The following is a 17,156-nucleotide window of genomic DNA, read 5'->3' on the forward strand; positions in this document are numbered from 1 at the left end:
TGAAACATCAGTGTGCTGTTGATGTGGCACCATTTCCTTGACCATGTTGCCACAGTATGTGCAAAATAGCAAAGTTAACCATCATATTGGTGTTGAGAACAATGCGGCTGAGGCAGCAACGGAGTTAGGAGAAGAGAAACCAGACCTTTCCTTAAACGTCTAAGAAAAGTGAGGAGAGCGGAAACGGCAACTTAATTAGGTCTATAATCAATAGCCTAACTGTTCAAATGGGCCTGTTAAAATCATCCATATATATTTACAGAAATAAGACGGATCCTGCTTCTGTTTGAGTGTTTGTTTAATAGCCTACTGATTCCGTGAGCACCAAGCCTCAGCAACCAAAACATGTTGGATAAACAATTTCACAAATTCAGCTGTTTTTAAATCTTTGCTATGCTGTAATAAAGGCTTCACACTTTATAATATAATAATAATAATGAATGTCATAGTCATTAGCAGGCTTAGTATAGCAGCCTTGTATAAGCACCATCGAGCTGTAGGCCAAAGAGCACATCCTGTTGAGTCTTAATACAGTAACTTACTTAGGCCAATATTTCAAATCAAATCTAATTTTATTGGTCACATACACATGGTGTTGCGAGTTTAGCGAAATACTTGCGCTTCTAGTTCCGACAGTGCAGCAATATCTACCAAGTAATAAAGAATTCCACAACAAAAACCTAAAACATCTAAGTAAAGAAATGGAATAAGAATGCATAAATATACGGATGAGCAATGACAGAGCGACATAGGCTAAGATGCAATAGATGGAAATAGAATACAGTATATACATATGAGATGAGTAATGCAAGATAGGTAAACATTGTTAAAGTGCATTATTAAAGTGACTAGCGTTCCATTATTAAAGTGGCCAATGATTTCAAGTTCGTATATTTCAATACTTATATACAGTAGGCTACTCTATCAATCAATCAATCAATCAATCATTCATGTCAACACACAACATGAGTTGTTCATGATTTGAAATAAAATCAAGCATTGTTATTTTAAAATAAAGCAACACTTGAATAATTAGCGCAAACAACTAATAAAACCGTTCCTGTTTGGAAATTGCGTTCACAAAAGAAAGCCGTATTTAGTCTTTGCTGTAATAAAGGCTTTACAGAAAGAAAAAACATCGCAACAGACTCTCTGGTACGCTTAGAATTTATTTAGTGTCGTTTACCTTGTTCCAAACGGTCAGGAAAATGATTTTGTAATCTAACAGCACCTGTCAGTCACACATAATATTCATGCAGCACTTCCTCCTTACCTTCTTTAGCTCTAGTATTTTCCACAACTTGTTAAGTTTATTTGTCACGTCCTCTGCATCCATTTTTGTGTCACAAGTGTTTGGAGTTTGTTAAAACCAATTTATTGATGTGATTATGATATGCTACAGGTCCGGGCCCTATTGGTCACGTGCATGCAATGCATAGGGTTGAGGGAGTAAGGAATGTTTTTCAGAAACAAAATGAGGAATTTCGGTAATAGAACTTTTCGGTGGAAAATGGCTTTAATTATGTTGAAGGTTCAACAACATGGACAGCGCGATAAACAATGTTGACGTTCTATAGTGGTCACTGCAGAGTGGAGGAGAGAGAGACAGCGGGTGCTAGTCAGTCACCTTTCTTTAACACAGCGCAGCAAGTCTGAGCACAATCAAATCAATTGCAGTCGGACTCTAGTCCTCTGTGTGTCATAATTATTTCATCAAACAGTGCGCTTACAAGCATCAGACAAGCTCAGTGGATATAGTTGTTTTGATTAAAACACACAGGATGAGTCTATATTCGGATAAATACACATTTAAACATTTGGACGAATCGATTGGAACAGACCTGGTAGGCTCCCAAATGGCGCAGCGGTCTAAGGAACTGCATCTCAGTACTAGAGGCGTCACTACAGTCCCTGGTTCGATTCCAGGCTGTATCACAGCGGTCTAAGGCACTGCATCTCAGTGCAAGAGGCGTCACTAACCAATGGTTCGATTCCAGGCTGTATCACAGCGGTCTAAGGCACTGCATCTCAGTGTTAGAGGAGTCACTACAGACCCTGGTTCCATTCCAGGCTGTATCACAGCGGTCTAAGGCACTGCATCTCAGTGCAAGAGGCGTCACTAGCCCCTGGATCGATTCCAGGCTGTATCACATCCGGTCGTGATTGGGAGTCCCATAGGGCGGCCCACAATTGGCCCAGTGTCATCCGGGTTTGGCCGGGGTAGGCCATCATTGTAAATAAGAATTTGTTCTTAACATACTTGCCTAGTTAAATAAAAAACATTTAATTGAGGATAACACAAATAACCCAACTCCAGCCAAGCTCCTGGATAGGCTTCTTCTCAGTTCCCTACTACACACCCCTGCTTGGACAGCCACAAAATATCCCATTATGAGCCTGAGCAACAGAGCAGCACAGACAGAATCTACTGTGGCTCAGCTCCAGGACTCACAGGCAAACATGTCCTTTAGACGGAGGTCGTTGAGGAGAGTAAATCTGATAGACTGAAGAGCAGAGGAATGTCAGGAAACAGAACATCACTGTGATAAAAATCACTGCAGTCACTTTACCGCTACCTACATGTACATATTACCTCAATTAACCTGTGCCCCCGCACATTGTACCGGTACCCTCTGTATATAGCCTCGCTACTGTTATTTTATTGTTGCTCCTTAATTATTTTTACATTTTATTTATTACATTTTTACTTCAATTTATTTTAGGAAATACTTCAACACTTTTTTTTCATAAAACTGAATTGTTGGTTAAGGGCTTGTAAGTAAGCATTTCACTGTAAGGTCTACACCTGTGGTATTCGGCGCATGTGACAAATAACATTTGATTTGATTTAAAATTTCAGTCAGGAGTGCCATTGTTGAAAACATTGCTTTACATAGATAAATGATTTATCAACCTGTATTTACAAAGAACATTCCTGGAACTTAAAAAGGTCACCAAATGAAGGTTTTAAAGAGATGTTAAAGCCCTCTTTATTACAAGTCAAGTCACATTCAGTGCTGTGTGTTTGCAGTGTTGGGAAGTGGCTTAGTGATAATGGTTGAACAAGCAGAGAAATACTGCAGGCAGCATATAAAACAGCCTGGAAGTAGAGATGGACTTATGCAAGGCTTTGAGTATTGTTGCTGATAGTACATTTAGTTACCTGCATCTCCCTGTTTAACTGTCTGGCTGTCTACCCCTCTCCCAGCCTGCTTATCTGCCTTTCATGGCCAATTTAAAATTGTTCCTAAACCTGCATGGAATCTGTCTGTTGTTACATTTCAATTTAGTAAATTGAATTTGGAAGCCCAAGTAACATAGTCTAACAGTAGAAACATGGAGAGTTGAAGGACAGAGCGTGAAGGACAAAAACTCTGTATTGATTCTCATTTTGGGATGATGGGAAGTAAACACTGTCTTTGAAGAGCTCACTGCAGCATTACACAACCCCCCCCCCCCTCTCTCTCTCTCTCCGCCTCCCCCCCTTTCAGTTCTGTGTTCTATCAGCAACCCCCCTAACTCAAAATACAGCTGCTTTCAACACCAGTTCAATTCCTGTGGGGAATCGATTCAACTCACTTTCACTTGAAGATTTCCGAGAGCAGAATGTGACTAAATAAGTAAACATTAAATTAAAAAGGAAATTAAACGTTTGCCATCAATTAGTATGTCAGTCCATCAGTCAGCAGACAGATAAATAAGCAATTAAATAAATAAGCATCAGCTTTGGAAGACTTGAGCCAAAACTAAATAATAGGAAATCAGATTTAAATTAAATTAAATAGCCTGATCACATGATGTGCCTCTCCAAAATCTAAATACACATTTATAAACGCAGTCAGACAGATAAAAACAATATGTATTCTTCCATTTAACCTGCAGACCATACATTATCAACCGCCGACCTCGTGGAGTCCAGAAACAGAGCGGACAACCGGCAAGCCTATAAATAAAGTCAACGCTGCCTCCTCCACTTTACTGCTCACATTGAGTAATGAACCACTGCACTGGTAGTGAGGCAATACACTCCAGCATTTACTGGGCTCAGTGACACAGACCCCATAACAGAGGTAACAAAACATCTTCCCAGAGACGTAAAGATAAAACATTGTTTTCCCTTTTGTCTTTTCTTTTCACCAAAAACACAGAACACAACTTTAATTAGGCCTAAAGTGGTGAATAGAGTACTTAAAACACAAGTTAATATATTATTTAGTACGATCCTACAGAAATCAACTCATTAAGGAAAACAAGGCAAAACAGATTCATGACTCAAATTCTACATTCCTTCTTACGTAAGAGGTTCAACTTTCTTAAACTTTGAAAATGTCCTTACATGACACCGATGTGACTATCATTTTTCTGTTCCTCCGCTCATTTTGAAGACAAATCCCTACATTTCCATCCAGAGCAGCAACAGATCAGTAGCCTACGGTGTGGTACTGAAGAGAGGACCCCTGGTGATAACTTCGAAATGTTTTAACATTCTTAGTGAGGCCTCTTAACTGACTGACACTCTAGGGGGCGGGGGGGAGAGAGAGAGAGACAGAAAAATAAAATGTACATCCTGACAGTACAGTAGTAACAGTCTCAATAAAACAGAGGGAGATTCTGCCAACTGTCACTGAAGATGGAAAGCCCTGCCATGTTGGATGTGATTGAAAGTGCTGACAGAACACAAACTGAAATGAATGTCAAATGAAATACGACAAATTGATTGATTTATTGTTTTGGGTGCTTACAAGAAGTCAACAGCAATGACATTACTGTATTCATATTGCGGGCGAAAAGCCTCATCTTATCCATAGTTAACTAGACTACAGTGCTAGAAAATGTAATGTGGGTGGGAAACTGGCATAAAATGACAGACTTAGAAAATGTGTGTGTTTACTTCAGTGTAATGAGATGGAATGAGTGACTGGCCATCTTACGTGACTGAGTATCTAGGGAAATCAGGGGGGGCTGAGTGCCAGGGGCTTTCAAACAACTCCATCAATAAGTAGCCCTATAATTGCTATTTCTGCCCCGATAAACCTTCAACTAACATTATTCATTTTAACAACTATTTCTAAAAATAGGTCTCATAAAAAGCACACTCTCTTACGACCCTTTCTCCACTCAATATAGGTAAGAGCCTGTAAGTTCCTGGTCTGAATCGTAGTCTCCGAGCCACAACACACAGCCAACTAATAAAATACTGATAATAACCTACTGCCCCTGATATAGCTGATATAGATAATAACCTACTGCCCCTAACTACCCCCACTAGTGATGGGGGGGGGGGGGGGGAGAATCGATACAGTTACAAATTGGGATATTACTTTTGACAATATATTACGTCGATTGTTTTGAAAAAAAATCGCAATATTATTTTTGCGCTAGTTAGCTGTCTGTTCCTGCACCTTAACTCCAGTATTTGGCCTTCATAGCTTGTTCTCCATCTTCTTTTCAACTAGATAAATGTAAGTAAATGTAATCTTTGTAATCCCCAAAAGGAGTTATTTATAATGAGAGGGCCATAAAGAATAACTAGTAATGCTGCATACTCAAAGAAAGGTTCAAATATCACCTTTCTGGCTTCCTGAACTTGTTAGGAACTCGCATTTTATCTCATATCAATCTTGTACGTCTAAGACATACCTAGTGTTTTTTGTTTAAAATCTATGCTTAATGGCTATCAATCCATATCAGAATGTGCTCCCGTGATGAAACCACTCTAGACTGGTTCACTAAGATGTAACAATTGCAGGCATGTGCTTTGTCAGTGGTTACAATGTACTGTAGGTTTCAGTCATGAGTTGATGGACAGTCGGAAGAGCGAATGAAATGGTAGGAGGACATCCCAGCTTCAAGTGGTTTCAGATTTCCCATCCTACGTCACACAGGCTGAGTAAAAAAATACTACTGTGTCCATGGGACTCGGATCGATTTATAAAAGTGACAGTTTCAGTCGGAACCGCGATTTCCTAACAAGTTCAGGAAGCCAGAAAGGTGACATTGGAACCTTTCTTTGAGTATTCTACTGCCAATGTTTGTCTATGGCAATTGCATTGCGGTGTGCTTGATTTTATACACCTGTCAGGAAAGGGTGTGGCTGAAATAGCCAAATCCACTAATTTGACCTTTGTATTTATAGTGTAGTTCTCATGGCTCTCACTTGTCCCTCTGCAGCAAACATATGTTTGGAACATCGAATCGCAATACATATCGTCTCGGTACCTACAGTGCATTCAGAAAGTATTCATACCGCTTGACAAATTCCACATTTTCTTGTGTTGCAACCGGAATTCAAAATGGATTAAATCGTTTTTTTTGTCACTCATCTACACACAATACCCCATAATGACGAAGTGAAAACGTGTTTTTAGACATTTTTGCAAATGTATTGAAAATGAAATACAAAAATCTCTTTTACATATGTATTCACACCCCTGAGTCAATACATGTTAGAATCACCTTTGGCAGCAATTACAGCTGTGAGTCTTTCTGGGTAAATCTCTAAGAGCTTTGCACACCTTGATTGTACAATATTTGTCCATTACCATTTTTTTTATTATTTAAGCTTTCTTCTAGGATTTTGCCTGTGCTTAGCGCCATTCAGTTTCTTTTTTATCCTGAAAAACTTCCCAATCCTTAACGATGACAAGCATACCGATAACATGATTTAGCCACCACTATGCTTGAAAATATGCAGAGTGGTACTTAGTATCGCCTGTATCTTTGTTGTGACTGGGTGTATTGATACCCCATCCAAAGTGTAATTAATAACCATGCTCAAAGGGATATTTAATGTCTGTGTTTATTTATTTTTTACCCATATACCAATAGATCTCTTCTTTGTGAGGCATTGGAAAACCTCCCTGATCTTTGTGGTTGAATCTGTGTTTGAAATTCACTGCTGGACTGAGGGACCTTACAGATAATTGTATGTGTGGGGTACAGAGACGAGGTAATTATAACAAAAAATTATGTTAAACACTATTATTGCACACGGAGTCCATGCAACTTATTACATTAAGCACATTTTTACTCCTAAACGTTTTAGGCTTGCCATAACAAAAGGGTTGAATACCCAGCTTTTCATGTTTTATTCATTTGTAAAAATGACTAAAAACATAACGTCAGTGGAATTATGGGGTATTGTATGTAGGCCAGTGACAAAATCTAAATCCATTGTACATTCAGGCTGTAACACAAGAAAAAAGTCAAGGGGTGTGAACACTTTCTGAAGGCATGATAATATCGTATCGTGAGAACCCTGGCAATTCCCAGCCCTAAACCCCACATGCTTTACTTCCTCCTTTCATCCCTTTCTCCCATGCAGTCCTGAAGCTTCTGTGATGCCACGAGAGGAACGATGACACGCTTTCTTTTTCTCTTCCTACCTACCCACCCTCTCTCTCTTCACCCACTCCCAGGCAGGGTGACACAGTGGTAACGTTAATGAGCTTGGCGTGATCACCTTTTCCTGAACCCCTCTCCCTTTCCCTTTCTCTCCCTCGCCCAAGCCAGAGACATTAAGCAGTTATCTTCACTCTCTGCCTCTACAAAGGCCTAGCTTAAATAAAACATTTGAGTTATGTTTTTTAATGTCACCGATAGGGACTTGAAAAAGGCACTACTACCTCAAGACAGACCTTTGAAAGAGCCGGGCTCTGAAATTCAAAGCAGTGACGTTTCCTTTCCCCGGGAGCTTCTGCTGTGACATTAAATGGGAGGACAATAACGTGCTTAAAGGAGAAACTGGGGTCGATATTATTATACAGGGGTTGACTTCTAAGACTTGAATTGTGTTTACCGTCGGTCACATACTGTGTCGTGTACCATCGGTCATATACCACGATGCTGAGGGACAGAACAAATTCCTTGGTTGTGCACCTGTGTCGACAAACAGGCCCCTCTCGAACACCCAAACCCCAGGGCTTCACCAGGGGACTCATGTATATCAAGGTGCGCGTGCACAAAAGAGATGCGTGCAACAGTTTTTCCTGCAAAGGTTGGTAATTTATCCATTTTGAACTGGACAGAAATGTGTGCGCGCATCTCCACTCAAATCATGCGGGCACACAACTTCACACAACTTCTCGTGGTTGATCAACTGTATGCAAGCAAGTAGGCTATTGTTATTTTGGGGGAAATGGAGGAGTTTGATGCACAGGAATTATAATAACGGTAGGCTAATATAAATATTGGCCTAATGATAAAACAGATTAATTTGCCGTTGGTAAGAAGACAGCATAGCAGAATGTCGTCTAATATGTTAATTTTACATTCCTAAGTCATAATCATATTGCAGGACATGTCTCTCCTTTTCTGACATGACTGGTTTATTCTGCTACACAACAAATATTAGGCTACTATTCATCCATCACTCATTCAATAAGACAAGCATGCTCCAAAGTGAACAGCACGGTACCCAATGGCAGTATGTATAGGCTACAGTATTGCTGTTTGACAGGAGCGTGACATACTAGCCTATTTCATCTCAGAGCCTGTGTCAACGCTGCCGATAAAAACACAATCTACTGATAAACTAAATATTGAAAAAAACGATTTGTATTTTGCATAGAACTCTGGGCTGTAGCATTTACTTTTAAATTGTTCAAAAGGACAATCAATCTTGCAGAATACACGGCCGGTGTTCTTGCCACTCGCTATAGGAGGCATGCGATTTTAGGTCGTTTTTTTTTAAGTCACTGCAACAACAAAAAATTACATTCTGCCCACACCTCTATAGAAATGTATATTGCCATTGCAATATATTTAAGAAACTATCATGGCCAGGCGGGGTTATAGGCAGAGTTATAGAGCTAGTTCACAAACCCTACAAATATAGTATGGCTCTAGTTTATCAATTAAAACATGCATATTTTGTGTGCGACAGTTTGATCAATCCCAACAATTTGTTGCAAATGCAAATCCTACAATCTCCATGTACACTAGATTTTTATTTGAAATGTACGCACGGTTGATAAATGACACCCCAGATCTGTGGATTAAAGGCACAATCTGGGATATTTTGTTTCCCATCCTCATCTGTCAGCTTTATACCAAACCAAGTAGCGTTGGGTTGACACACAAACTCAGGATTGTGACTTTAAATGAAAAGGCTGTTGCTGCTGGGCCGAGACAGTCACACTGTTCCCCTATGCTGAGCTGTACTGCTGTATGTTCTACAATAATTCCCCAGACACGCAACGAACACAGCGAGGGGGCCGCGCCCCATTACTGCATGCTGGGAGAAGACGGCCTGCAATAACCCCCGCCGTGTGTGACATCACCACACTGCAGACAAACAGCTGGGGGGTGATAGAGAATAGCTGGAGGGAGGAAGAGGGAGAGAGAGAGGGAGGATGGGAAAGTGAGCGAGACAAAAAAAAGAGAAAAAGAGAGAGAGAGGCGGGCGAGGAGAGAAGGCGTGGAACTGCAGTTTAGAGGGGACAGATTTGTGCACGGCCCATTTCACAGAGTGTCTCTGCCAAAGCCACCATTGAGAAACTCACTGAGAACTAGAGAGGTTTTAAGCTGTTCAAACAGCCACTCGAGCATGGAGTTAGGAGTCTGGTGGACAAGGTTTCAACTTGAGTGAGATCAGTGCACATGCTAGCTGAAATATAACAATGAAATATGTTCTGTGACTTTTTTTTATGCCCAGCCTCACACACAAAATGTCACAGCTAGAAAAGCCTTATTTCTCAATCATACTTCTCGCCTTTCTGTCTGGAGGCAACACAGGCTGTAACTGCCCGTTGTTTGAGTGAGACGACCGCTGACACACACGGTGGGTGTATGACGGCCACAGGGATACAGCTGAGCTGCTGTTATTCCAGCAGGTTTACACAGTGAGGATGCTGGGTAGATGGGAACATAGCCTCCCTCAGCGTAGCAACAGTCCCTCGCTGCTGCTGACATTGGCAAATATTTCATACTGTTGGCACTCTGCTCTCTCTCGCTCTCCCATGCGACCTACTTGTTGTGTGTATGGACTGTTGTGTGTAACTGACAGATGCACACACAATACACGTTAATATTTTTAAATGTATGTAAATTGTAAAGTCTAATGTATTTGTCGTTATGTGTCAGACCCCAGTAAGACTAGCTGTCTCCATTGGCGTTGGCTAATGGGGATCCTAATGAATCAACATCTCTCCCTTCCTCCCTGTATCTCTCCCTCTCTATCCGTATTCACGATCTGCTTTCTCCACTCTCTCTCTCTCCTCCCTGTATCTCTCCCTCCCTCTCCTTTTTCCCCTCTCTACCAAAAGGAGTACACTAGTCTTGATAGCGAGGTCAGTGAGGCATCTGCTCTACCACCCCCCTCCCCCTCTCCTCGGGTGAGTACCTATCTCCTGAGTCCAAATGAAGCTCACTGTCACCCAGCCCCCAGCTGAGACTGGCTTGGTTGAGCATTACACACCATTACACCCACAGGCACAATGCTGGCTTTCCTAAAGGACATGCATGGATGGCTGCGGTCAGGGGATGATTTCAGCTGATCTCAGATGATCAGTAGTATGAAATGGAGAAAAATGCAGTAGGTTTTAAAACTAATACTGACAAAAACATTTGACCATGTAATGTGTGTTACTTCTAGAGTAGAGCTAGTCAGACATTTTTTCTTTCTTTTCATTCCTTTTTTAATATATATATATATTTTTTAAGAGTTACTATTTGTATTCAGTTTCCTTTCTACCCCTGGGGGGGGTTCTACTAGGCTGTATACCAGGGATCATTTGGTTATTTGATTTTTAAGACCCCTTGAAGTATTAAAAAAAAAAAGATCAACAAAAATGATTTTATGGAAAATTGAATTTGGCCTTACTGCTAGAAGCCCGTACAAAAGCATTGAATAACGATTCACAACATGGACAACAGATAGTCCCCCCCAAAAATGCAAAAGTAAGTTTTCTCTTTAGTGTCTGTCCTATATCTGAGAGATATAAGAAATATCAGGAAACCTTTTTTTATATATATTTTATTTATTTATTTAAACCCATATTTTTGGCACTAAAACAGTCTCCATATATACTTCCAACAATTTTTTTAACTGGTACCAGGGAACCTTCAGATGAGTCTTATGAGGCCTGTGGCGTCCTAAAGCAAAACATGTATCTGTTCGTGAGAGTCTCACCTTTCTACAGAGGGGTCATATTCGTGTGTAGCCCAATCTGTTCAGATGCTACAGACAGAAGTTGGCAGATCGGCTAACTTCAGACGAGTCTCTGTCACTTTCCACAGCAGATGAGGTGAATTGAGACGCATCCAATGCAAAAAAAACAGATCTCCATCTTAAACTGACGGATTGTTAAAGGGATTTTTTTATTATGTTAATTAGATTACCACGGGGTCGTGGAAATTGACTCTAAGGGGTTAAGGGGTGCGACTTACATTGTTGAAAGAGTGCCCACTCAAAGACACTGGAGAATGAGACCGTCTGGGTACCGGTAGTCCTTTGAGCTAAAGGCTTAGGGAGCTAAATGTGTGTCTAGGCTGACCTTGGTCTGAGAGGAAGTCCAGCATGGTCTGGAGCAGAAAGGAGAGATGGCGGACGGACAGGCCGGGGTTTCCCATACGACGGGACGCGTACACCAGCTCATGGAGCAGACGCATCTGTACTGCCGCCCAGCCACGGTGGGTACCTGGGGGAGAGAAGATGATTTTATTGTCTAAATGTAAATTCATTCAAATGCGTCTTCTACATTAACCATCCAGGCCCCTCTGAAAAGACACACATACAGAGGTTGGAGCAGAGGGCAGCCATACTACTGCACCGCTGGAGCTAGTTTTAGGGATTCAATGCCTTGCTCAAGGGCACAACTGCAGGATATAGCATGTAGGATTTAATACCAGTAAGGGGGGGGGGGGTCATCCAAACATTCTCGTACCAGAGCAACATGTGAGATCGTGAGCTGTGCCATGTGGCGTTGGCTCAACGTTATTTGTGTTCTGCAGCAGACATCTTAAGAAAGGAGAGCGAGAAAGCAGGAGCGAGAGAGAGCGGGGGAGAGAGAGGGAAGGGGAAAAGGATAGCCTACTCAGAGGTAAATAAGAATCAATTGCTCCCTAAGCTACAGTCTCTGGAGCTCCAAAAAATTGTGACCAAGATGCTTGTCCGTTATAAGTGTTCCCTCTACTATTGGAGGATATTATTAATAAATAAAAATATAGATATATTCTGTCATGTGCAAAAAATCATATTAATGCAAATCTCGCCTAAGCCATTTCCTCCTCCTCCTGCAGCAAGCAATCTATATATAGCAGCATCCACCTGTCTGTAACACCATGTGATGCTACCGCTGCTTATCTGAAGGGCACCAATACAGACTGTGGTTTTACTGTGGCTGCTGCTCTCCCTCTCTCCCCCTTGCTCTCCTTCACTCTCTCCATGCACGCTGCTCTCCCTCTCTCCCCCTTGCTCTCCTTCACTCTCTCCATGCACGCTGCTCTCCCTCTCTCCCCCTTGCTCTCCTTCACTCTCTCCATGCACGCTGCTCTCCCTCTCTCCCCCTTGCTCTCCTTCACTCTCTCCATGCACGCTGCTCTCCCTCTCTCCCCCTTGCTCTCGTTCACTCTCTCCATGCACGCTGCTCTCCCTCTCTCCCCCTTGCTCTCGTTCACTCTCTCCATGCACGCTGCTCTCCCTCTCTCCCCCTTGCTCTCCTTCACTCTCTCCATGCACGCTGCTCTCCCTCTCTCCCCCTTGCTCTCCTTCACTCTCTCCATGCACGCTGCTCTCCCTCTCTCCCCCTTGCTCTCCTTCACTCTCTCCATGCACGCTGCTCTCCCTCTCTCCCCCTTGCTCTCGTTCACTCTCTCCATGCACGCTGCTCTCCCTCTCTCCCCCTTGCTCTCGTTCACTCTCTCCATGCACGCTGCTCTCCCTCTCTCCCCCTTGCTCTCGTTCACTCTCTCCATGCACGCTGCTCTCCCTCTCTCCCCCTTGCTCTCGTTCACTCTCTCCATGCACGCTGCTCTCCCTCTCTCCCCCATGCTCTCCTTCACTCTCTCCATGCACGCTGCTCTCCCTCTCTCCCCCTTGCTCTCGTTCACTCTCTCCATGCACGCTGCTCTCCCTCTCTCCCCCTTGCTCTCGTTCACTCTCTCCATGCACGCTGCTCTCCCTCTCTCCCCCTTGCTCTCCTTCACTCTCTCCATGCACGCTGCTCTCCCTCTCTCCCCCTTGCTCTCGTTCACTCTCTCCATGCACGCTGCTCTCCCTCTCTCCCCCTTGCTCTCGTTCACTCTCTCCATGCACGCTGCTCTCCCTCTCTCCCCCTTGCTCTCCTTCACTCTCTCCATGCACGCTGCTCTCCCTCTCTCCCCCTTGCTCTCGTTCACTCTCTCCATGCACGCTGCTCTCCCTCTCTCCCCCTTGCTCTCGTTCACTCTCTCCATGCACGCTGCTCTCCCTCTCTCCCCCTTGCTCTCGTTCACTCTCTCCATGCACGCTGCTCTCCCTCTCTCCCCCTTGCTCTCGTTCACTCTCTCCATGCATGCTGCAAGCTCTGTATTAACTCCTTAATTGCTACACCGAACAAAAATAAAACGCAACATGTAAAGTGTTAGTCCCATGTTTCATGATCTGAAATAAAAGATCCCAGAAATGTTTCTCTCAAATCTTGTTAGTGAACATTTCTCCTTTGCCAATATAATTCATCCACCGGACAGGTGTGGCATATGAAGTAGCTAAGTAAACAGCATGATCATTCCACAGGTGCACCTTGTGCTGGGGCTAATAAAAGGTCACTAAAATGTGCAGTTGTCAAACACCACAATGCCACAGATGTCTCAAGTTGAGGGAGAGTGCAATTGGCATGCTGACTGCAGGAATGTCCACCAGAGCTGTTGCCAGAGAATTGAATGTTCATTTCTCTACCATAAGACGCCTCCAAAGTTGTTTAAGAGGATTGGCAGCACGTCCAACCGGCCTAACAACAGCAGACGTGTAACCATGCCAGCCCAGGACCTCCACATTCAGCTTCTTCATCTGCGGGATTGTCTGAGACCAGCCACCCGGACAGCTGATTAAACTGTGGGTTTGCACAACCAAATAATTGTTGCACCAACTGTCTCAGGGAAGCGATCTGTGTGCTCGTTGTCCGCACCAGGGTCTTGACCTGACTGCAGTTTGGCGTCGTAACCGACTTCAGTGGGCAAATGCTCACCTTCAATGGCCACTGGCACACTGGAGAAGTGGGCTCTTCACCGATGAATCCCAGTTTCAATTGTACCGGGCAGATGGTGTTGTGTGGGCGAGTGGTTTGCTGATGTCAACGTTGTGAACAGAGTGCCCCATGGTGGCGGTGGGGTTATGGTATGGGCAGGCATACGTTAGGAACAACAAACACAATTACATTTTATTGATGGTAACTCGAATGCACAGAGATACCGTGACGAGATTCTGAGATCCATTGTCGTGCTGTTCATTCACCGCCATCACCTCATGTTTCAGCATGATAATGCACAGCACCCATGTTGCAAGGATCTGTACACAACTCATGGAAGATGAAAATGTACAAGTTCTTCCATGGCCATGTTACCCATTGAGCAGTTGGGGATGCTGTGGATTGTGCACGTGTACCAGTACCAGTTCCCGCCAATATCCAGTAACTTTTCACAGCCATTGAACAGGAGTGGGACATTACAAAGGCCACAATCAACAACTTGATCAACTCTGTGAAGGAGATGTGTTGCGCTTCATGAGGCAGATACCGACAGGTTTTCTGATCCACACCCCTACCTTTTTTTTAAGGTATCTGTGACCAACAGATGCATATCTGTATTCCCAGTCGTGAAATCCATAGGGTCTGAATTTATTTCAGTTGACTGATTTCCTTTAACTCAGTAAAATCGTGGTATGTTGTGTTTATATGTTTGTTCAGGGTAAATAAAAGGTATCCTAAAACCTCTTTCTCGCACTCTCCCCCTCTCCCCCAGCTAAATGTCTTCTGTGGTATTTTTGAGGCGGTATTCAATGTGTCTGGGAATCCAAGGCAGGTAGCCTAGTGGTTAGAGCGTTGGACTAGTAACCGAAAGGTTGCAAGATCAAATCCCCGAGCTGAAAATGTAAAAATCTGTTGCTCTGCCCCTGAACAAGGCAGGTAACTGTTCCTAGGCTGTCATTGTAAATAAAAATTTGTTCGAAACTTACTTGCCTAGTTAAATAAAAAGGTACAAAAAAAAAGTAAAATGTAAGCATGATGAAGAGTGCATGGCAGCTAAATGCCTTTTTGTGAGTTTGTGGTCTTTGAAACAGTATGTCCTCCGAACTGAGAGAAAGAGAGAGACAAAGAGATAAAAATAGACTAAAAGAGGGAGGGATGGGAGAGAAAGAAAGGATAAAGAGCAGAGAGAGGAGCGAGAGGCGGTCGTCTCAACCTGGTTAAGAGGAGAGTACTGAGGGCTCCCGAGCCAATTAAAAACCAATTCGCTCGTTCATTTCTCTGCCCGCCAGCCCTGTACCCTGTTGGGATGCACTTTTGAGCCCCATTTCCTCTGACGTTACCCTCCTGCACCAGGGGCCTGGCCAGCTCTCCTCACAGCTCAATTATCTCCCACCTGACACCTCTCCTCAGGCTGAAGGTCTCAGAAGCATGGCTGTAGTAGAAAGTCCTGCTGCCTTATGAACAACCTGTCTGTCGGTCTTTTTTTGTTTTGTAAAAGAATGTAGGGAGGAAAAAATTCATAGTCGGCACACACAACATAATCGTTTGACTACCTCACACAATAGTTCCTCTCTTCCCTTCACTGTTCCATGGAAGTGAAGTGAAGGTCAACAACAACGTCTCTCTCTCTGTCTGACAAACTCTTCTCAAGTGAGTCCTTTAAACGAGGGTCACAGTAGAGATATAGATGACCCTAAATCGTTGTTTTGTCTGTCAGCGTTTCTTTTATGCTCCAACCCCTCGTGGTGGAGTGGGTCGAGCAGGGTGAGGTTCAAGAGCCTGCAGCGCACAGCAGCTTATCCTGAGGACCATGAGTGTGGGCGCGTGTGTGTGTGTATGTATGCATGCATGCATGCATGTATGTATGTATGTGTGTATGTATGTATGTATATATGTATGTATATGTATGTATGTGTGTATGTATGTATGTATGTATGTGTGTGTGTGTGTGTATGTGTGTGTGTGTGTATGTATGTATGTGTATGTGTATATGTATGTGTATATGTATGTATGTGTATATGTATGTATGTGTATATGTATATGTGTGTATGTATGTATGTATGTATGTATGTATGTATGTATGTATGTATGTATGTATGTATGTATGTATGTATGTATGTATGTATGTATGTGTGTGTGTATGTATGTATGTATGTATGTATGCATGCATGCATGTATGTATGTGTATGTATGTGCACGGGTCAGGCAGAGTGGCAGTTTATCAATTGTGTCTCTCTATGTGCAAAGTGGTGCCTTGAATACGTATTACCCCTGAGAAGAGCTCTTGAAGAGGAGACCCTTTAAATAAAGCTCACGGCAGGGGAAGGCAATGTTATTACATTTCTCGCTTTGAGTATTGACGTTACTGAAACAGGGAAGTGTGTGTGTGTGTGTGTCTTTTATTGATCATTTCAAAGTTCTAGGGGATCACTCACCAGTGTATAGGACACTTTTGAGACAGAGGAGAGGCATATCCAATCGGGTACCTTTGCTGAAGTCTTTGGGGTCGAGGGAGAGGCTGTATCCAGGCAGGGTCTCCAGCAGCAACTTGTAGCAGGCCCTCCAGCCAGGCTCTGGGATGGTGGGGGCCACACACTGCATGGCTGCTACCCGCTTGAAGAAGGCTGATTTACGGTGGAAACCAATCAGGTGGTAGAGCTCAGACAGGATGCTGTAACGCTGGATCTTCTCTTCCTCTGACAGCTGAGAAGACAGGAGAGATCATTGGTTAGTTGGTTGGTTGATTCTAGTAGATAATTGAAAACCTATTTAAACCACACACTGCATGTAAAATGTATGCATGCATGACGAAGTCAGACTTACAGTCATGTGTTCATAGATTTTACGTACGGGTTGTCCCAGATCTGTTACAGAACTCAAATTGAACTTTTACAAAGAAATAAGTTCTATAACTGTGTTATCATTGAGGATTTATAATGAACAACCATATAAATGCAACATGCAAAATGTTGTGCACAAATTTGTTTACAT

General features: G+C 43.0%; 1 protein-coding gene across 3 annotated transcripts in view; it reads right to left on the reverse strand.

Moving 5' to 3' along the window:
* Positions 1 to 17,156, reverse strand: part of trappc9 (trafficking protein particle complex subunit 9) — a 298,405-nt gene that overhangs the window by 268,578 nt on the left and 12,671 nt on the right. For all 3 annotated transcript variants that reach the window (XM_014177781.3, XM_082970084.1, XM_014177782.3), the window contains 2 exons: positions 16,652 to 16,868; positions 11,496 to 11,639 (listed from right to left, as the gene is read on the reverse strand). In XM_014177781.3, the coding sequence (XP_014033256.1) occupies positions 11,496 to 11,639; positions 16,652 to 16,868 (361 nt within the window). The remainder of the gene's footprint in view (positions 1 to 11,495; positions 11,640 to 16,651; positions 16,869 to 17,156) is intronic.

This window comes from Salmo salar, chromosome 27 (assembly GCF_965601325.2).
Source record: "Salmo salar chromosome 27, fSalSal1, whole genome shotgun sequence".
NCBI lineage: Eukaryota > Metazoa > Chordata > Actinopteri > Salmoniformes > Salmonidae > Salmo > Salmo salar.